Source organism: Phalangium opilio, unplaced genomic scaffold (assembly GCF_054372755.1).
Source record: "Phalangium opilio isolate 3A_F unplaced genomic scaffold, DU_Popi_V2 ptg000031l_1, whole genome shotgun sequence".
Lineage (NCBI taxonomy): Eukaryota > Metazoa > Arthropoda > Arachnida > Opiliones > Phalangiidae > Phalangium > Phalangium opilio.
The window spans coordinates 9,078,511-9,101,600 of NW_028324158.1; the positions used below are offsets into that span (position 1 = coordinate 9,078,511).

The following is a 23,090-nucleotide window of genomic DNA, read 5'->3' on the forward strand; positions in this document are numbered from 1 at the left end:
TTTCAGAAGCGGTAGCGTGATGTCAGTCACCCATGTTATTCGTGCATAGAACGGTCGGTAGCAGAGCGGTACCAAAAATGGCCGTCCACCGACAAAGGTAAGCCCGTGACGTTTTCGGTGGGTACTGACGTCACAACTGAGATAGTTATGGCTCTGTTAATGCTGGTAATTGTCGCTTCTCTATTAATTCAGTATTTGCTATAAATATTTATTTCAGTAGCGTAAATAAAATTTAAATTAATTTCTCAAAATATTATTAATTAAGCCTACTAATTTTTTCGTTCCTAAATTAGACATTAGTGGCGCTGTACACGTTAAAAAGGGGGTGGAGCCAAGAAGAGTTTCAAGTAAAAATGAGTGCCGCCGCCGGGAAACTCATTTTCAAAATCGGCTTCAAAGAGTGACCGTGTCTTAATTTCAACTCTATCACCATTTTAAAGAAAAGTCAGCAAACAATCAGGTAAATAAATTTAAATTTTTCGATAAGCAACTAACGTTGCCAAGAAAACCGGATGTATTCGCGACGTGTAGTAGATTTTCAGGTTAATTTTTTTAACAAAATTCTTTTGATTTATTTCAATTTGACGCGTGAACAAATTAATTTCTTAGAATAAAATTTTTATTGGGTCAAATCTGTTTTGAGACGATCGGAATGGCATAAATTAAGTCAAGTGAAAATTACCAGACGAGACGTGATTAGGTTTTTTTAGGCTTCAATGTTTTATCGCGTTTTTGTTTCAAGTAAGGTCTAAATTTTAATTATAATTTTTTTTAATTGGTCATTATCAATACGGAACCGGCAATGTATTAATACTAATTTCAATTATCAGAAGATTGTACTTGGGATTAAACATATCTTTAACTCGAATTATTTAAATTTCATTGTTGGAAGTAAAGATATTTTAACGCGACTTCAAAATTACGGAAACTAATTTGTTTTTTGGTTTCGTTTTTTTAAGAGTTTCATATTTTAGAAGTTATTTTTAGAATTGTTTATTGTTGAAGAAGTATTCTAAATATTTTCTTTATGTTACTTTCAAAACTGGTTTCAAATGGTATTTAATTTTAACATTTTTACTCCCAAAATGGCTGCTTCTTAAACACGCGTATGACAATCTTAAATTAAACTCCGCCCTTTTCATAACGTCATTGAAGAAAAAAGAAATGCTTTAGGTTAGCGGTGATTTAGAAACTATTAACCCTGAAAAAAGACCGCTGTATAAATAAATATGGGCCATGCCAGATACTTGAGAAATTGAATCTTTCAGTTGCAATACGTAAATAATTTTGTTTACAACAAAAATAAATAATTTAAATGCCCTGTAAATAGGACACAAAACTCTTGGATGATTTTTGAGTACCATTGACACTTCAGTACATTAGAAAGTAACTATGAAAACCTATGATTACATTCGATTCAAATCATTTCGTCTTCCCAAAATAAACAAGACAGTAAACAAATGCTACATAATTCACACCCTGAGGCCCATTCATATACGCCCGCAACATACATCTACGTACGGTTCTTTTTAAACCACGTGGCGGGTTTCATCTTAATTTAATTAACAGTAATATTGATTAACATAATTAATGTCCAAAAGTGATTATCCGATTTCTTCCTAACATTACCTTTGGGACTCAAAAATATTGCGTTTTTAAACGTTTCGCGGAACTTCTATGAAAAAGTTATAATTTTTTGACCCCGCCGGCTCTGTTGTAACGTAATGATGCTATTTCAAATTAAGTCACCCATATCAACAAGAAACACGTTTAATTAATAACTGGGAAAGAAGGGGTTGGTTATAGAAGTGTTTTGTACGAGGCAAAACAAAATAATATTACAAAAATTTGCATATTTGCCGGAAATTTCCTATTTACGTGGAATTTAATTCGAGCTAATTTTAAAATATCTGGGTGTTTTACCAAAATTCTTTGAGTACAAATAGAGAAATTTCCAAGAAGTATAATTTATTAAATTATACCAAGAATATTGAACGATTTAAAGCAATCTCCGTATTGGTAGGGGATAATTAAGTTTATAAGATATGTTCCATAAGTATGACACCGTAATGCTAGAGCCTTACAGCTCGAGCTAGTTCGAGAACGACGGAAGCGAGAATTGAAGTTCTACACTCGGTGGTTAATTTTGCATTACTTCCATCTTCCTATTTAGTCTGTATACTAAGCCTTTGACAGCAGCACCTCACCAGGCGTCACTTTAAATCGAATCTATTTCACCTACGTAACTCACTTCATGACAATCTCCAGTTTGTAACCAGTGACAAACTTATGGAAGGAACATATCTTATCAACTTATGGTAGGGTTAGGTCGGAAATCGTAATCCGTGATTAATAGGCAATTAGTTCCGTATTCAAGGGTGGAAATTACTAAATTTACTCTGTTGAAATATTGCCTGTGTTGATTTATCTTATTTAAATTAATTGTGTAACCTCCAAATACCAAATACCTTTTTCACATGCACGAACCTCCCTCCCTCAATTGCATCCCATAGTTTTGATTTATTCATGCGGTTATTTTCCACGAAAGAATAACACAATACTAAATTGAATTTAAATTACACCTTACTCGATTTAGCTACACTAGAGCCTAACTCTTACCCTTTCATTCTGCCCTAACTATTGCCAAAGTTGCGCAAAGGTATTAAGATCCGTATGGTATTTTCCCATAAGGATGGGTAAGTCGTCCTAAGCGAGGAAACAAAATATTTTATTTAGTCACGAATCCCACCATTCCGGGAGGGGAAGTTAGAATAGACTATTTCGATGTAACTGAAAGGGAAAGACACCAGGGGCGAAACTATGCCTTCCATCTCGCTTTTTTGCGCCTGCGCAGTGCGCTGTAGTCTTTTTGTATCAACCCCCTTGTATGTCCCGATGCAAAGCGTTTCCTACACCTTTTCTTTTAAGTCGGAAAGGTCTATTGAAGGCAGGTAGTGTACAAATGTTTTGCAATTAGGGATATAAAAGTGATTTGAAATCGTTTAATTGAAGTTGAATTCGTTTAAAGTTACCAGTAGGAGAAGAAGTCGGTCTTGAAGTGAAGTCAGGTAGTGTGCAAAGGTTTTTCAAATTAGAGAAATAAAGTAATTTAGTTTAAGTTGAATTTATGAATCTTTACCAAAAGTTTTTCGCAAGCCCTAAAAGAGTTGTCAACTTTGTGAATGTCAGAGTTGTGCCTATTAAAAGGGGTGAAGTCATTATTTTTTTAGTTTGTCTGTCCCTCGCTCAATTTTGCAAGTTATTTGTTAATTTTTAAACAAGAAGTCATGTGTTAAAATTTAAAACTGATACAAATATTAACGGAAAAATTTTCATAAATAACCATCGCAATTTTATTCCGAAAACGGTTAAAAATAACCCTTTGATACATAAAAAAGAAGTTTGTTTTTTTTTTCTCGCGGTGTTCATCCTTTACTGTCCACACCTTTTAATATTTTTGAAGGTCAATAGTCAAGGATATTTAAAACCAGTTGGATCGAAACCTATCAAACAATGTGGCATTGCGATGCGTGACAATTCTCCCTAATGATAGACTAAACACTCTAATATTAAACACGTACAATACTATCAACGCTGTTAATAATTTACCACATTGAACTGCTAAAAGTCGCAAATGCTGACCTTGTCTCGACCATTTCAACAAAATAAAAGGTTTTCGGTAAAGTTCTTAAATTTATCGCCATACCGTGACGAAAATAGATTCCAAAGATTTAGTACCATGGTCTTGAATGTAAGGATGTATAAACCATAGTTATTTTGAAAGTGAAAGGATGTAAAGGGGTATGCGTGTGCGGTCATTGGTCCATGTCACAAGGTAACAGTTTTTAGAAGGGTAACAAGCAGCACGTGAAAACCAGACACGTGTAGGCTGGTAGTTAAATCTTTTTTCTTTGTAATTCGCATAGTTTATCTGATCATATACTCTTCTCAGAAGTTCATAAGTTGAAGTAAAACTATATATTTCTTAGTTTAGCATCGCTTGTAATCATACGTTTATCATACGCGTAAGTGTGACGCTTTCTAACTTAGAGCTAGTTCGATAATCTGTCTGTACTAATCTTCTGACTGCTTCGTGATCTTTTGTCGAAGTCGCCTACTGCGCAGGCGCCATAAAGCGAGATGGAAGGCAGAGTTTCACCCCCCGCGCCTTCCCCTCTCAGATTCTTAGAATGTGTTGGCGTGTCTCTCCTCTGTTACCAGTGTCAAACTTATGGAACTTACCTTACTATTTAACCCTTTTAGACCTTAACTCCTGTCTCCTGATCAAATAAAGGCTGTAAATATTTGGCAACGTTAATCACCCCTGAACTGTAATATTTATTCACTTCTATTATCGCATAATATAGAAGTACACTGACATAATTTATTAGAGCTATATAGTAAAAGTAGAGTCCAAATAGGCGTAACCAGTGTAGAGAAATGTGTCACTGGTAATTTAAATCAAAACATTTTGCGGGAAACATTTTTAACGTATTTCGAACATTTATTTCTCGCAGAACGTACCTATCTCGAAATGGTGGTCGAACAAGGCGACGCTAAAAATGAAAAAGCCAATGATACAGTGGAGGTGACAGCCCATCGTGGTAACTGGTCCAATCAAGCCGAATTTTTTCTATCTTGTCTGGGATACGCTGTAGGTTTAGGAAATGTATGGAGGTTTCCATATTTATGCTACAAAAATGGTGGAGGTAAGATATTTGATTTCTTAATTAGTTTTATAAAATGTTTATTAATGGTGTTATGTTAATTTCAGGCGCATTTTTAATACCATACGCTACCATGTTGGCTTTTTGCGCCTTACCAATTTTCTTCGTGGAATTGGCACTTGGACAATACCATGGTACAGGGCCTAATATTCTCTTTAAACACATGGCACCAGCGTTTAGAGGTAAGATAACGCAAGTGGTACTATTATACCTGGCTAACCAACTTGTTTCGCTATCTATTATCTATAAATATCAAATAGCAGAATCACTACCGGTTGTTATATGTAGTTTACAATAGGTGTAGTTGTGGTAATTATTGCTTGTCAAATCCGTCGCACGTTTTCTAGATCTCCAGATCATGTCCATAGCCCTAAAGGCACTATGTACATACCTACGTCATACTAAAAGGGTTAATGATATATAAAAACTAGTCGGACTAGAGAGGTATCATTTTCATGGTTGCATAACATTGCGTTGATATTAAGGAACCCGGCGTGTAACTGGTTTCTATAGTTTCCTTATCACCTCGTAGTTTGCTGTAAGATTTATTCTATAGCTTATAATCCGAAAGTATAACGTTTTTAGCAAATTAGGAATGACTTTAAAAGTAACCCTTTATTTCTTTCGTGACTTTCTTTCGAAGAGAAATTGTCTTTTTTATGCAATATTTCTTTTATTGTACATAAATTTGAACTTTCGGCCTGAGGTACCAGGAAATTGAAGAGTAACTAAATACCGCAATGCCTCGTAGAAATCAATTTGGGAGGAAAAAATGTTAATTATTCGAAATGTATTGTTGGTATAATGATGGTTATATAATTATCATAATCAGTATTTATTAACTGTAGTAGAATCTAACCTACATAAGTATAAGAAACATATAAGTGTGACACTTCCTATAGGGACTAAAGATACCAATTAGAGGGGATCGGAAAAGGGCTGAAATAGCTTCTCTAAATAATAATAGTCTCTTCGATGTAAAAAGGGGGTAGGAAACACTCGGTATCGAGACGTACAAGGGGGAAAACTCGTAGACGTCTCTGCGCACTCTCTGAACTCAAAACGCCCAGAGCGCATGCGCCGAAAATGAGATAGAAGGCAGAGTTTTACCCCCGTGTCTTTCCCTCTTAGTTACATCGAAGAGGCTTATTATACAAGAATGGCGACAGGGGATGGAGCTATGCCCGAATTCCAAGTGCTTATTGAAGTTCGCTAATGTTTTAGATAAGACTTTGCAAGATCCGGGAAACATATTTCTTGGTGTTTTAATCGGAAACAAACATTAACATATCTGATTGAGTGTCATACTTATTTTTCTATAGTTATTTATTATATAATTAATCTCATCTGGCAGGTTTGGGTTACGCTATGATTTTGGTGACATTCTACGTCAATATTTACTACAACGACATTCTTGGATGGGTTCTTTACTACACCTACCACTCTTTTAGTGCCCAATTACCGTGGGAATTTTGCGGTAACGAATGGAATTCAATAGGTAATTAGATATAACTAGAACATTCCCTCATTACCCAACTTCAATTACGATAAACTTTGTTGTCTTATCAAGATTGTTTCCATATTGGTCAAAATGATAAATGTAAGGAATTGAACCAAACATTTTGGAACAATACTTGTACGAACGTTGAAGTCTTTTGCGACACCTTACCCGACTTCAAGTACTTCAATGACACCCATTGCTTTAACGAAACGTCCAACGCGACTGTAGCTGTAGAGAAAGCCATCAGACACGTCAGTCCATCCGAAGATTTCTTTATGTAAGTGTAACTTTGTCTCGGCACGAAAATATGTCTATCGAAGCGTGGTGACGTGGCGGACAACGTTCCATAAACGTGACGTGTTACGACTGTCAGTTTCATTCTTAATGATGTTTAGGGTTCGGCGATGGAGTTGATTGTTCTTATCATATATACAATGGAATCTATCCACCTTCGTGCAATGACGCGATTGTTATATTGATAAAACCATAAGTATATAAGATATATTGCATAAGTATGACGCTTCCTAGGCTTCGTAATGCTAGTGCCTTACAGCTCGAGCTAGTTCGAGTACGGCAGGCGAGAATTGAAGTCCTATTTAGTCTGTACTAAGCCTGTGACAGCGCCTATCTCACCAGGCGTCGCTTTACCTCTAATCTATGACCTACGTACGTCACTTCATGACTAGCTCCAGTTTGTAACCAGTGACAAACTTATGGGACGTACCTTATAAACTTATGAAAAACGTGTATTGTGTTTTGGCGCCTTTCTTTCAACACCTACACGGGTTTCTATTAATTGCGAGACAGATTGAAATGTTTATTATTATACACCGCGTTGTCACGCCCTTGAAATTATAAAAACTATAAACACAGTTGATTCTCAGTTACGCAACAAATCGGATAATTCTTTGATAAAATGACCCAAGCGAACGTGATCTTAGATCCATTATTTAGTGGTTTGACCGTTGGTCAATTCACGTGGTTATTTAGGGTTTCTTTAATTTTGTTCTCCCTGGGAATGAAGCCCTATGATACCTCTACTACAAAAATGCGGATATTGGAAAACAGCAAACTTTATTGCTCTACTGGTGTACATTTACATTACATTAACACCTATATTGTTGGAGTTACATTCATAAAAAATATTGCTTTTTGCTTATTTATTCTTCTCTTATAGAAATAACGCTTTAGTTGCCAGTTCAGGATTCAGCGACTACGGAGAAATTCAAGGTCATTTAGTTTTGTGTCTCTTTTTGGCTTGGGTCATTGTTGCCGCTTGTCTCGTCAAAGGTGTCAAGTCCGCCGGAAAGGTACGTTTGCTGTCAAAATAAAGTGTTTCTTATTCTTGACAAGGTTTAACTAACTCAAAACAGGTGGTGTATTTTACTGCCTTGTTTCCGTATGTGGTCTTATTTATACTATTAATCCGTGGTGCCACCCTGGATGGCGCCTGGGGAGGGATTGTGTTCTATATAGTTCCTAAATGGTCCAAACTTTTAGAACCCGGGGTAAATACTTCAAACCTGACCCTAGATGACCTTGGGTGGAATATAAATTATTTACTTTATTATTCTTAGGTTTGGATTGACGCTGCAACTCAAATATTTTACTCTTTGGGTCCCGCTTTTGGCTCCTTACTTACTTTAGCTAGTTACAATAAATTTAACAACAATTGTCTAAGGTAATTTGGACACGGGCTGCGCTGAATTCAATAAAATTGCCGCGGTATTCAAACTTTGAATCTTCACATGGCATTTCTAACTTGTTTCAACATTGTTTCCGTAGAGATGCGATTGCTGTGTCAGTTGCCAATTGCGCTACCAGTGTTTTTGCTGGGTTTGTTATCTTCTCCATTGTTGGTTTCATGGCCCACACTTTGGATGTTCCTGTTGATCAAGTAGTTAGATCAGGACAAGGCTTAGCTTTCGTAGCCTATCCCGAAGCTGTTACCAAAATGCCTCTTTCACAATTGTGGAGCGTACTATTCTTTACCATGTTAATTACTTTGGGTTTGGACAGCCAAGTAAGATTAAAACTAATTAGTGTTAAATTAAAAATAAAAAAATTAAATTTTAATTCCAGTTTTCCATGAGCGAAACTATGATAACGGCCGTTCATGATCAATGGCCGAAAATGAGACCATATTCAAGTTTAATTACCATTGTTACTTGTCTATTCAGTTTTATTTTAGGACTTCCGCTCTGTTGCAATGTATGCATATACGTCAGGATTGTTTTAAGACTTGTTTTAATTAATTACGTGTTCATTTCTACTATAGGGTGGGATATATCTTTTTACATTGATAGACAGTTACTCAGCGTCATGGTCTATTTTGCTGATTTGTCTTTGTGAATTCGCGCTCGTGTCTTGGGTCTACGGTAAGTGAACTTGCAACTACTTAAACTTGCAATATTGAGCTAAGACACAATTGAATTTTATGATATTTTGGGGATCGAGTAAACAGGGACCAAGTAATTTATCAAAATGTTCACACACATACCCCCTCCATAGGAATAGCATTACACCCAATTTTGGAGGCTCATAACGCTGGTTCTACTAGAGATACGGGGATGTCTTTTGACTATGTTATAGTCCTATTTGCCCCCATTCCAACCATACAAAAAACTTGGGGATCAAGTAAACCGGGGCCAAGGAATTGAGGGAAATGTTCACAAACATACCCCCTCCATAGGAATAGCATTACACCCAACTTTGGAGGCTCATAACACTTTTTCTACTTGAGATACGGAGTTGTCCTTTGAGTATGTTATAGTCCTATTTGCCCCCCATCAAACCATACAAAAAACTTGGGGATCGAGAAAAAAGGGGCCAAGGAATTGAGGGAAATGTTCACAAACATACCCCCTCCATAGGAATAGCATTACACCCAACTTTGGAGGCTCATAACACTTTTTCTACTTGAGATACGGAGATGTTCTTTGAGTATGTTATAGTCCTATTTGCCCCCCATCCAACCATACAAAATCCTTGGGGATCGAGAAAACAGGGGCCAAGGAATTGAGGGAAATGTTCACAAACATACCCCTCCATAGGAATAGCATTAGACTATACTTTACAAGCTCTTAACTCTGGTTCTACTAGAGATGCGGAGATGTCCGTTGAGTATGTTATAGTCCTATTTGCCCCCCATCCAACCATACAAAAGCCTTGGGGATCGAGAAAACAGGGGCCAAGGAATTGAGGGAAATGTTCACAAACATACCCCTCCATAGGAATAGCATTAGACTATACTTTACAAGCTCTTAACTCTGGTTCTACTAGAGATGCGGAGATGTCCGTTGAGTATGTTATAGTCCTATTTGCCCCCCATCCAACCATACAAAAGCCTTGGGGATCGAGAAAACAGGGGCCAAGGAATTGAGGGAAATGTTCACACACATACCCCCTCCATAGGAATAGCATTACACCCAAATTTGGAGGCTCATAACTCTGGTTCTACTAGAGATGCGGAGATGTCCTTTGAGTATGTTATAGTCCTATTTGCCCCCCATCCAACCATACAAAAAACTTGGGGATCAAGTAAACGGGGGCCAAGGAATTGAGGGAAATGTTCACAAACATACCCTTTCCATAGGAATAGCATTACACCCAACTTCGGAGGCTCATAACTCTGGTTCTACTAGAGATAGCAAAGTGACACCACTAGTTTTATGATTTTCCCGCGAATATTCTATCATATATTTCTTCTTTGTAGGCGTTAGAAGGTTCTCTGACGACGTAGAGTCTATGTTGGGCATTAGACCCAATTGGTATTGGAAAATATGTTGGGTTGCCGTTTCACCTATTTTAATTTTGGTATGTCTATTTTAGTTAAGCCTAATTTATCCATTTACCTTCAAAATATCACAGATTGAGTTAATTTATAATAATTTCAAAGGGTATTTTAATCTTCACGTTTTCGAGTCATACAAAAGCCAGTTTTGGTGATTATGTCTTTTCTGATATGGCTGATGGCTTTGGATGGGCCATGGCTACGAGTTCGGTACTTTTAATACCTCTGTTTACAATATACGAAGCCTACAAAACGCACCAAAGAGGAGAGGTATGTCCATTATGTATTTTTAAACGACTATAAACGTATTTAAAGCAAAGGACTTTGAGTAAATTGTCAACAGATGGCATTGAATGAGAGTCGAACTTAACGTAGTTAATTCTGATTGGCGGGTGTTTGTTTTTGTTATTTTAATTAAAAGAGCTTGTGGACATTGTTAAAACCCACTGCAGAATGGGGTCCAGCGGCCCCGGCTCCAGAGGAAACTCTAACTGACATGGTTATGGAACCACCAAAGAGCAAATTAAAAATTGGAATTGACAATGGAGTCTTTCAACAAGAATCTTAACTAATTTTAATTTTTAACTTATTTTAAAAAATATTTTTATTTTTTTAACTCTAAACTAGAATTCATTCAACAATATTTTATTGTTGAAGCGATAAATCACGTCATTTTCGTGAAACTGCATAAGTAATGTAAGACTTATTACATGATTCGTTATAAACTTATGATGAAACCAATCCCCGCTCAAAAAGGAATCTCCTGTTATACACAAGAATTTTTTATTATTCCCTGTTATATTTTTTAATTCTAGCAGTTTTTATTAAAATTATATTTTTAGAAGCTGTACAAAACGAAAGAATTACGTAGTATTGTTAAATTGAATCGAATAAAAACTTTGAAATTTTAAATATTGCGTAATGGCACTTCACGTTATCTTCTCGCAGAGAATTACACAGTCAAATATGAAGAGTTGCCATTTTAGCTTTAACCGCGCTAGTTGAGGCATTTCTTATGTCCAGCACTTTCTTAAAACTCATTCACTAATCCGCTCTCCCGTAGAATATTATTACTCCCAGCTCAATTTGAAGTCTGGAACCAATAGTATCTCGAGAAAATGGTCACGTGGTAAAACTATGTTTTCTGTGGATCGCCGATTTCCATTTTTATTTGGGAAGAGCAGCCTCGAAGTGGTAGTAGTTTAGGGTTAATCATGTTGAGATAATAAAACGAAACTTGAATGTATTTTTAATTACAACGCGTTTCAGTTTTTAATTTTATCCTTACTCGTACAAAATAATTATCTTTGATGTAAGTATATTTGTTTCGTAAAAGGTATTATAAGCGTACGCGAGTAGCTATTTCAAACGTAACAAGGCTTAGCGTTTGGAAGCAACGCATTGTTAAATTTTCTGGGGTAAAAGATTTCATTAACAACTAATGGAATGTAATGTAATCGGGAATTTTAATAGAATGTTTGATACTTTACCTATGAATTAGAACCAAGTTCAATTACTTAAGTTGTTACCTATTTTTTAGTCGAGATATAATCGTAACAATGGCTTAGTGTTTGTGAATAGTAAGGCATAAATGGGGGAATATGATTCTGAAGCACTTGAGTGAGTCCTTCAGTAAGAAAGACTAAATCTTCAGAGGTTTAAATTGATAATTATGAACTAAATTTACCTTATTCATAGGCCTAATCTGTAAATGAAAAAAAGATTACTTTGACGCAACATTTTTGCACTTAAGTTAATGTAACTTAAGGCAAGCTAGCCCTATTATCACCTTGTCGGTGTTATACTATGAATCAATCAAAATGCCACTTATTTGACAGAAACACCTTTAAATTTTATTCTTAAGAGAGTACAGGATAGTTAGTAGTTAGTGTAATTATCATCTAACTAACTATGTAAAGAAAAAAGTAGGCCTAATGCCTACTTTTCTCAATTTTAAATTAAACACATTTTAGGCCTTGTTTTACTTTGAATTTAAGGGAAATGTTTATAATTCTTGTTAGATGGATTCTTAACGAGCTACTAGTCCAATAACTACGCGTATCGATGGAGGAGAAATGCACAGTTGACATCAACAATGCTACTGCCAAAGAATTGGAAGAGTTGGATGGTATTGGGCCTGATGAAGCCCAGCTAATAATTGACGCCAGACAGGTAGATCAATTTTTTTCCTCTTTCTTGTTTGTGATGTGATAGTATAGTACTCTAGTTTTTAAGTTACATTATTTAGTGCAAAATTTAGTGGTTTATTTTAGTCTGAGTTCTTTAAGCAATAAGTAATTATTCAGTAGTATAGAAAGGTTATAGTTCATTTGACATTGGCACATAGACTTCTCAGTTTTTCACTTTAATAATGCACAAGGAAAGCTTATGATTAAGCACACGCAAAATACTATAGTAAAATATGATTAAATATGTATTATATAGGCTATAATATTTTAATTACTGTTTGGCCTTCAATATTAAAAGTCTAACTCCCCTAAACTTTATAGAGTTTTAGCTTAAATATAGGTAAACTAAATGAATAAATTTATGGTTAAAACAGTAGTCTAATTTACCTAATGAAAATGCATGTATATATGCTTAAAGAAAACAAAAAGGCTTTGTATGGTTTCAAAGTTCGGGTTATAATATTTTTATTCAAGGCTTAAAGCATGATATGCCTGTAGATATTCTTAACTGTTAAGTTTTGGTTGTTATAGTAACAGAAATGTGTGTATTCTTGAAACCCAAAACGTAATTGCTTTTTATGCTATAGTTTGGTATTGATGTTACTAAATGGTTCTAGTACAGGGTGTACAGTAGCTCTTAAACCATTTCAATCAGGGCAGTATTCATTTTAGGAAATTTTTCATTTAGTTTGTTACTACTGCCAATCATTACATCTTAAGAAATTATTCTTGTACTTTGAAACGTGAATATGTAGATAACAAGACCGTTTTGAAGACGTTTTTGTCTTTTTAAATTATTCGTTAATTGTTTATAAAGATTGCGACATGATGTTCGAGGGGCTAACCACCCTTAGTTTTTGTTGTGGGTTAGTTTTAAACATTTTAGCACTTTCAAGGGTAGGGCCTTTAAAGATTTATAGAGTTAGATCTTATTAAAGTAGTAATATATTGACAGATAATTGAGAAGCATAAAAGTTCTGCTAGGAAATTATTTCGTATATAAATTAATTTTTTAGCAATGCAATATTATTCGAGGGGCTAATCACCCTTAGTTTTCGTTATGGCTTACTTTTACTCATTTTAGAACTTTGAAGGGTAGGGCTTTAAAAGATTTCTAGCTTAGATGTGATTAAAGTAGTAATAGTCTGCTACCACGAATTTTCTCGTGACGTCACACCCTCCTATCTCTTACCTCGGTTTTGGCGACCATATTGGAAGTCGTCAGCTTAAGCAATACCATTTAGACCCCCAATATTGACGTTACGTTCCCGTAGCTCCTCCCTTCTCAGTACCACTCTATTGTTTCACGGATAATTGAAAATCATATAAGTTGTGCCAGGAAATTATTTCAATCATATATAAATTCATTTTTGAACAATGCAATATTTAAAATTTAGAAGCTGGAGATGTTAGCAAAAAATTCCAAATTTTATAGCACTTTCAAAGTTTATGTAACTATAGGTTAAAATAACCACCAGAGAAATTTTTATTTTTACACCCTGTACACTACTGGAAAACAGTAGCGCGGGAAAGGGAATCTTCGTATAGCGGGGGCAAAGGTTGGGGGTGAAATTATTTGTGGTTTATTTCATTTGGTAGACTAGGATAAGTTGTTTAACTTCCTTTTTCATGATATTACCGAAGGCTCTTTCTCCACCCCCCCCCAACACCCACCTTATATGGGGGCCCCTCTTTATACTATACACCCACTAAGAGGTTGCCAGGCGCGGCTTATTTCTAACTTAGCTGTTTGGTTTCCATAGTTACCTGGTTGTGTACAATTTTCAATGTTTTACTATTTTGTACCTTTTTATATATATATATATATATATATATCCAGGAGTTACTACTTTGTACTCCCCTTTCCATGTGTCTGTGTGTGTATGTGTATGTGTTTGAAAGTGTGTAGTTTTGGACTGTTAATCTCGAACCTGGTAGATATCTTTCGTATCTTAACTCGGTTAGAAGGGCAGTAGTTGTTTTAATGGGGTACGGAGGTAACGGGACTGTCAAGTAGACCATCTAGGTGAGATATGGGTAATTTATAACTAGTGGGGTTTAATTTCACTAGGGTATTCGTTAATTTTGCATTATTTTGATGTTTAGGCGAAATTTAAATTTAATTTCAAGCACTTAGGGGTTGCAATTAAATTATAGGTCTAACTTTAGAAACTTATTTTGTTGTTAATTTTTCCAAGGAAATTTAGCGTAATTTTATAAAAATGCAATTTTTTATTGATTTTTAATAGTTTTGGTTTGGTTTGGTTTGGCATTACTTAGCTTTATTATCGGATTTTATCGTGACACTAAATAATTAATGAATAAGTTACTGTGGAACATAAATAATTCCACCATTTTTATGCTAGAAACTTTATTACGATCTATTCAATAGAATTATGGGAATATAAAGATCATTTGAGGTCGGACTTCTTCTATGATGTTTAAAAATAAATGAACTCCGCTGCGTTAAATATGTATGAGGTGTTAATCTATTTTTAATGGTTATGGTATGAATTAAATAAGGTGTATTGGAAAGGTAAACATTTCTCCCCAGTTTAATTTATTTAATCCCCATGTTTTGATCCGTAGTGGTGCATAGATTTAAGATTTACACGATTAATTTTTAAATAGCGCAGCTTGATTTCAAGCATAAGTTTATAAGTGATATGTTCCATAAGTATCACACTTCCTATACTTCGTAACGTTAGAGGCTTACTGAGAGCTTTTTCACGAACCACAAGCGAGAATTGACTACACACGGTTAGTTTTGCAGTCCATCTTCCTATTTAGTTTGTACCAAGCGTCACTTTATGACGTTTCACGTACGTCAATTCATGACAAGCTATCAGTAACCAGTGACAAACTTATGGGACATATCTTATGAACTTATGTTTCAACTAATATAATATAATACATTAATTTACCGTCTGTACATCTTCAATATTCTTACTTTAATTGACATTTAAATTATTACGTTATGGTTCCTTGTACAATTTAATTGACTTAGTTTACTGTTAATTTAAAAAAAAAAACGACTCAGAACGTCCGTGATTCAATGTTTTATTCTAATATTATGGGATGCCCCAAAGTCTTTTAAACAATACCCGAATATATATTTATGCGCCCATTGTTATAGAACAAGGTGTGGTCCAGCAATACCGGGTTGTTAATTATCTCCCACTCACTCACTACCACCATTTAAAATATTTTAAAATAGATGTAACCTTGAAATCTACTTCACAGGAGTGAAATATTGCTCCTATAGTTTTATTGGAATTCCGTTTTATTATCATTATGCTATTAGACTATATACGCTATTAGGTGAATCTAAATATATTTTATGATATAGTTGTTTTACTATTATGGTCTAATATATACATAAATTTAAAAAAATTCCCGGTGGCACACCCATCGACAGAAGAAAGATAAACTAAAGATATGCAACGGCAATTGTGGCAAATTTAACTTAGCTAACAACTGGCTAGGGGAAGAGATAGTCTGACGTCACGCAGCCCCTCTCTGGTTGGCATTTTTGCGCGTAGAATACTGTTTCCAACCGTTAGGGGGGATGAAACTCCAGTAAGAGATAGAAGGGTGTGAACTGTTAGCTTCCTATAGTCCGCTACCACGAACTTTCTCGTGACGTCATACCCTCCTATCTCTTACCTCGGTTTTTGCGACCATATTGGACCCTCCTATCTCTTACCTCGGTTTTTGCGACCATATTGGACCCTCCTATCTCTTACCTCGGTTTTTGCGACCATATTGGAAGTCGTCAACTCAGGGCATACAATTTAGACTACCAATATTGACGTCACGTACCCGTAGCTCCTCCCCTCTCAGTACCACTAGACTAGTGGCGGTAGAGAGGGGCGTAGACTGTGTATCCCTCCATCTGGGCGCGTTCTTGTAAGAGGGGATACTGTGCGCTCCCAGTAGGCGGATGACACTGAGCTAAGAGATAGAAGGGTATGACGTTTGCTTACGTAGTACTGCCATTACTCTATACAAATTTCTTAGAGTTCTTTGCCAGGAATGCCGCTGTAAATTACAGTGATCATTTTAATTTTAATTCATTTAATTCTCTATGAAAGTCGTGCCATAACTTTGGTTTAATTTGTTTCTGACATCGCTTTGAACCTATGTCAGGTTGTACCTGGCCTAAAGCCAAAATGTAGTAGTTGGATGATTATATCCCATTTCCCAAAATATTGTTCCTGAAAAACTGTATTTTTAGGCGGTTTTCACACGCTATTTTAGGCGGTTTTCACACGCTATTTTAGGCGTGTGACACTTGTTTTACTGAAATTTATAATTTACCTATTTAGATCGTTTTGGTTTTATTGCTAGCTTACATTTAGGTTTTTTTTTTTATTGTTAAAGAATCTTGGTGGATTTAAATGCATCCACGATTTAGCCAACGTCGATGGTTTAAAAGCTGAAATAATTCAGTCTAATGAAGCAATATTAAGTTGTACACCAAGGGCGCCTAAATGTTGCTGTTCCTATTTGGCATCCGTTACGCCACGAGAGCCCTGCAGGATGTCTCTCCTTCGAAAGTTACGAAAATCTCAAACTCAACTTGTAGAAAAGTGAGATTTTCTCTTTCCATATTCGCGCATTCATTGTCTGAAAAACACGTGTTATATTTGTTGACTCGCGTACGCAGCTCGACCCTTAATTGTTTAATTAGCCTTATTCCTGATCAGCGCCACCTACCCATAGCGGCGACTTTGAGAACTACTGTAATCGTCAAGCCAATCAGATGTCGCTAAAATCTGGTGACTTCACTGACGGGCACTCTCGGCCCCGGGGTCTTACCAAAAATGACGTCACCAGATTTTAGCGACATCTGATTGGCTTGACGATTACAGTAGTTCTCAAAGTCGCCGCTATGGGTAGGTGGCGCTGATCAGGAATAAGCCTGGCTAATTAAATCACAATGTACGTTACGTTTTTATTCTATCAATCAAAGGCTTTCGAGCAAAAACCTTCCCAGTACAAGCAGTGAAACTGACAAGAATGTCGTCGTCGTTCAAGAAGAAGAAGAGGACAGGATCGACGATGAAAGTCCTGAATTACCAACGCCAAGCAACGCTGCCAAGGATTCAGAAATTAGCTCAATAGCCAGTTCCGTTAGAAAACTTTTAAGAGGTTCATCGTCGTTAGATAATCCTGATTGTAGCGAACCCGTATCTGAAGCCGAGATGGAATCATCGGGTGAAGAGGACGTAGATATAGAAACTGGTGATGTGAGGACTACTTCCTCCACCGTGAAAATGGAAGGTGGTACCTTTATAGGGAAGGAAGAAACTTGTGTCGCGACTGTAGTGGTCAGTGTTCCTGATAAACCACTGGTTAGTTTTGTTAGTTAAAGTTAGCCAACTGGAAAGAGGGTAAATACGTTTTTCAAATATAGTTTCAGATGAAACGTAAATCTGATGTTGTAGATGCCAAAGTTGATACCCCCGGTAAAAAACCATGTCGGACTTTAGAAGTGTGTGAAACGCCAATGGGTGACGTGTCTTTGGATAGTGGCACTGCCGATAATGAAGTGGATTTAGAATGCAATGTTAATAGCCCCTTAACGGTACCCAATCGCGTCTTAGCCATGGAACGACGATTAGGAATAGTTAAACCACCACCGCATTTAGAAGATTGGTTAGGGACATATCAGGTACGTTATAAGAAACGAATGATATCGTGACCAATTACAAAACATAAATTACGTTGCGTTTTATTAGTCTTGGACTTCAGCTCAACGTTTAGCGGCTTTAGATCAATTAATAGAAATGTGCGAACCAACTCAAATTAGGCACATGATGTGCGTTATTGAACCTCAATTCCAGAGGGATTTTATTTCATTGTTGCCAAAAGAAGTAATAGTAATTTTAATGTCCCCCCCCCTAATCCTAATGATTAAAATCTACTAATTATCCGTTACTTTTCGTTCTCTCCACCATTATTAGTTAGCCTTATACGTTCTGGCCTTCCTAGAACCTCGCGATTTATTAAGAGCCGCTCAAACATGCCGTAACTGGAGAATCTTAGCGGAAGATAATCTTTTATGGAGAGAAAAATGTCGGGAAGCCGGTATTGACGACTTTAGAGAAGTTTTGGGGAAAAGGAAAATTCGAAGTTCCAGCAGTTCCGTCAGTTTATCGGCTTCCAGTCCAAGCCCATTAAGCGGCGGGGGCGGCAATGGGTTTACATGTAATAATAATAACGATACCCCGATTCCTAGTCCTTGTAAAGCAGCTTTCATGATGCATCACAATATAGAAATGAATTGGAGGTTTCATCCCATCAGAACGGCAAAAGTAAGTAACGATGAATTTTGCACATATTTCCGCCGAGTATCAATTAGCCAGGCTTATTCCTGATCAGCGCCACCTACCCATAGCGGCGACTTTGAGAACTACTGTAATACGCAAGCCAATCAGAACCAGATTTCGCTAAAATCTGGTGACGTCATTTTTTTTAAGACCTTGAGACCGAGACCGCCGTAAGTAAGTGACGTCACATCTGATCTGATTGGCTTTCCGATTACAGTAGTTCTCAAAGTCGCCGCTATGGGTAGGTGGCGCTGATCAGGAATAAGGCTAATTAAAGCTTAATTAATTTTCTCGAATAGGTTTTAAAAGGTCACGATGACCATGTTATAACTTGTCTACAGTTCTCTGGTAATAGAATAGTTAGTGGTTCTGATGATAACACTTTAAAAGTCTGGTCAGCCTCTTCAGGGAAAGTGAGTGACGTTGAGTTCGTTATTGAATCGCGTTCATTCTTAATACTGTTTTATTCTTTAGTGCCTACGAACTCTGCAAGGACATACGGGAGGTGTATGGTCTTCTCAAATGTCAGGGAACATTATCATTAGCGGTTCTACCGATCGCACGCTCAAAGTTTGGAACGCGGATACTGGTCACTGTATTCATACTTTATTCGGACACACATCAACTGTCAGGTGTATGCACCTTCACGGAAGCAGGTACTCGATATCAGTAGACCTTTTTGTTGTTGAAAAGGTACAAGGCTTTGTTTTATAAACACTTTTAATAGAGTTGTCAGCGGATCCAGGGATGCCACTTTACGATTATGGGATATAGAAACTGGTGAATGTTTACACGTATTAGTGGGGCACGTAGCCGCGGTTCGTTGCGTGCAATATAACGGACGTTTAGTTGTTAGTGGCGCCTATGACTATATGGTCAAAGTTTGGAATCCTGAACGGGAAGAATGTCTACATACGCTGCAAGGACATACAAATAGGGTTTATTCCTTGCAGGTAAATATTTGTTTGCCTTTTTTTGCGTCTTTAAAGGGAGGGTGAAGTAGAAAATCAAGTGATTTTTTATCGATTCTTCTACTAATTATAAGACCAGCCTGCGTAGTGAAACATTCAGGAAATACCAATTCCGAATGATTTTAAAATTATTTCAAATTCGGTTCAGATTTTAAGGATAATTTTAAACAAGGACCTCCGACCAATCGCGTAACGCCCTGCCTTTTTATTAATAAAATTCTCGTGGCACGCATGCTCCGTGTTGAATGAAATTTATCAAGAGATTTGATAAAATATGCGCGCGACGTGATAATCGTGGCGCGAGACATGGAGCATGCCACGAGAATTTTGTTAATAAAAAGGCAGGGCCTTACGCCATTGGTCGGAGGGGCTTATTTAAAATTATCCTTAAAATCGGAACCTAATTTGAATTTTAAAATCATTCGTTGCTGGTATTTCCTGAATGTTTGACTGGTCTTATAATTAGTAGAAGAATCGATAAAAAATCACTTGATTTTCTACTTCACCCTCCCTTTAATGGATGTTTTTACAATTTCCTTCTTTGTTTTTTCTTTTTCTTGGACAGTTTGACGGCGTTCATGTAGTTAGTGGTTCGCTGGACACTTCAATTCGCGTATGGGATGTAGAAACCGGGTCTTGCAAGCACATGTTAATGGGACATCAATCATTGACTTCTGGAATGGAACTTCGGAATAATATTTTAGTGTCGGGGAATGCTGATTCGACGGTGAAAGTCTGGGACATTTTAACAGGGCAGTGTCTTCAAACATTAGCGGGTAAGTGTTTGTAGTAAGATCTATTTCCTGGACGTTATCGGACCGCGTCCCTAGCATTTTCGGGGGACGTAAACGAGGCGCGTTCCTAGCTTTTTCGGGGGACGTAACCGGGCCGCGTTCCTAGCTTTTTCGGGGGACGTAACCGGGCAGCGTTCTGAGCCCCTTGCCGCGTAACAAGTCCCTATTTCGCTTGGACTAATCTATATCTATATAAATCAAAGTCCCGACTGACTGACTGACTGATAATCAATGCCCAGCCCAAACCGCTTGCCCTAGAAGGCTGAAAATTTGCAGGAACGTTACTCATAAGTAGTAGGCGCGAACTAAGAAAGATTTTTCCAATCCGCCGCCATCTTAAAAAATGGCACCCAGAAATGTAAAAAAATCTTCTCTACGCAACAAAGTCCGCGCGTTTCAACCGATTTCACAAATATTTAGTACACGGGTTTCCTTTAACCTATAGACGGGCTGAATGGTCCTTCGGGCTCGATTTGTTTCCATCTTTTTAAATGGCGGCCAAAAACTTAAAAACCCTTCTTTATGGAATAATGTCCGCATGAAAAGTAAAAAAAAAAAATGCATCCCGACGGGCTGACGGGCAACGCCGAGTGCCTTCGCTCCTAGGGTGCTACAAAAATATTAGTCATCAGTAAAATCTACCCTTTCTTTATAACTTTTTGATGGAAGTTCTCATTACACGCGAGCGACGCTGCAGGTAACAGCTAGTAGGCCTATAAATAAATAGTTTTTCGGGGGTTATTAAAGCCTGCCTTTTATGGATTGAGCGCGAATTGTGTTTATTTTGAGGACGCTTTGGGGTAGACATACCCGAAATGGAATGGTTGGTTCATTCATTTACAAGCGGAATGTTTTTTTTTATTTCCCATTGCCAGGATCTCACAAACATCAAAGTGCAGTAACCTGTCTTCAGTTCAACAATAAATTTGTCATTACCTCCTCCGATGACGGAACCGTTAAACTTTGGGATTTAAAAACTGGCGATTTTATTCGCAACTTAGTGGCTTTAGAAAGCGGCGGGAGTGGGGGAGTTGTATGGCGCATTCGAGCTTCACCAACTAAATTAGTTTGCGCCGTCGGTAGCCGTAATGGCACGGAAGAAACTAAATTAGTGGTTTTAGACTTTGACGTAGAACAACAGAAATGAAGTGGCGGTAAAAATCTTTTATCGCTATCGCGATCAAAAAATAAAAAAAAGGGTGTGTGTGTTTCGTAAAACTAAAACAGACTTCTTCTTCTTCTTCTTTCCTTATTTTTTTTTTAATTCCGATTATTTTAATTTAATCTTTTAAATTAATTAAACGTTCTTAAATTCCAGCTTTTTTTTTTTTTTTCAATGGGTGAACGTATTTTCTTTTTAAAAAGATACACTACTTTTCTCTTTAGTTGTTTTTAATTTCTGGCAAAGGAATTTATTTGAAATGTGTGTTTGGGAGTTTAGTAATAGTTATTTACTTGAAAATCAAAGTTTTATCGGGCTACTTAAGTCAAATTAAAATTTTGTGCATGTTAGCACGCATTCCAGATGTCAAAAGAATGTATTATTATAGTAAAGCGGTCTGCAGAGCCACGTGAAACTTTAGTTTTCAATTAGCGTTCTTATTCCTGATCAGCGCCACCTACCCATAGCGGCGACTTTGAGAACTACTGTAATCGGCAAGCCAATCAGATGTCGCTAAAATCTGGTGACGTCACTGTCGGGCACTCTCGGGGGTCTTACCAAAAATGACGTCACCAGATTTTAGCGACATCTGATTGGCTTGCCGTTTACAGTGTTTCTCAAAGTCGCCGCTATGGGTAGGTGGCGCTGATCAGGAATAAGCCTGGCTAATTACATCAAAGACATAATTCAAAACTAAATACCTACCCAAGACAAAATTTTCAAATAGTTTTATGTTAATACAGTTTTAGCCCCCCCCCCCCATAAAACAAAGTCGCTTTATTGTTTCAAAAAAGTTTTTATTAAATTAATATTTGAAATAAAAGGATTATTTCAAATTTCAAAGCGATATTATAACTAGTAATAAAGATTAAAAAGAAATTAAAAAATTAATCCAAGGTTAAAAAGGGAATATAGTTTTTTAATTAAAAAGAAAATTCAATTAAATTAAGGTTCTCTACTCTATCTCTCTCTTTAAAGTTTCGGATTTATCTGTGATGGTTTAATTTTTAGAATTAAATATTGTTTTTAATTATTAGAGATTGTAGAGTTGGGTCGCTTCAGATTAGTGCTACTTTTAAAGAAAGAAAAAAATTATTTCTTTGTGACGTATATTGCGATTTTTGTTCAATATTCTCAAAAGTGACTTTTATAGTTTATCCCTATTCCCTAATTAATCTTTTTTCCTTATGCAAATTTGTTGAAAGTTGAGATGAGGAAAAGGAAATTAACTTTTCCCTGCTTTTCCCCCATCTCATTTGTCACCCTCTCTGCCCCGACCTTTTTTTAAGTCCTCAGTAAAGGAAAACTCCCATTGTCCCATTGCGAGCAGCGAGTAACTGTTGGTGAATGTTTTATAGATGGAAGAAAAATTGTCTTATATTTGGTTGGTTTAATTTTTTATAGAAAATAAATGGAAACAAAAAAAAATATCAGAAAGAAATTTTTGGGATATAGAGATAATTAATTGGAGCTCAGTTTTTAACTTTTTTCTTTTTTGAGTTGGTTAAAATCATGTATTTTTACTGTTTGTGACGAATCATTTGTTTATAAAAAAAAATCTTATTTATACAAGATTGGGCCATAATTTTGTTTAACTCATACTTATCGTTAGATACCG

The 23,090-nt window shown here is 36.5% G+C and overlaps 2 protein-coding genes across 2 annotated transcripts; both read left to right on the forward strand.

The window, feature by feature from the left end:
• Positions 1-38: 38 nt before the first annotated feature.
• Positions 39-10,999, forward strand: LOC149690446 (sodium- and chloride-dependent glycine transporter 1-like). Its single transcript, XM_089869980.1, has 14 exons — positions 39-460; positions 4,518-4,709; positions 4,775-4,909; positions 6,082-6,225; positions 6,298-6,505; positions 7,406-7,538; positions 7,602-7,736; positions 7,806-7,909; positions 8,014-8,251; positions 8,311-8,439; positions 8,507-8,606; positions 9,944-10,044; positions 10,127-10,291; positions 10,443-10,999. Exons 2-14 carry the CDS (start codon positions 4,535-4,537, stop codon positions 10,587-10,589), a joined length of 1,914 nt encoding a protein of 637 aa, XP_089726106.1. The 5' UTR covers positions 39-460; positions 4,518-4,534; the 3' UTR covers positions 10,590-10,999.
• Positions 11,000-11,181: 182 nt separating this feature from the next.
• On the forward strand, positions 11,182-23,044 carry LOC149690447 (F-box/WD repeat-containing protein 7-like). Its single transcript, XM_089869979.1, has 12 exons — positions 11,182-11,333; positions 12,043-12,193; positions 16,594-16,802; positions 17,186-17,567; positions 17,630-17,887; positions 17,955-18,089; positions 18,180-18,530; positions 18,845-18,958; positions 19,020-19,201; positions 19,273-19,498; positions 20,082-20,292; positions 21,186-23,044. Exons 2-12 carry the CDS (start codon positions 12,086-12,088, stop codon positions 21,455-21,457), a joined length of 2,448 nt encoding a protein of 815 aa, XP_089726105.1. The 5' UTR covers positions 11,182-11,333; positions 12,043-12,085; the 3' UTR covers positions 21,458-23,044.
• The last annotated feature ends 46 nt before the right edge of the window (positions 23,045-23,090 follow it).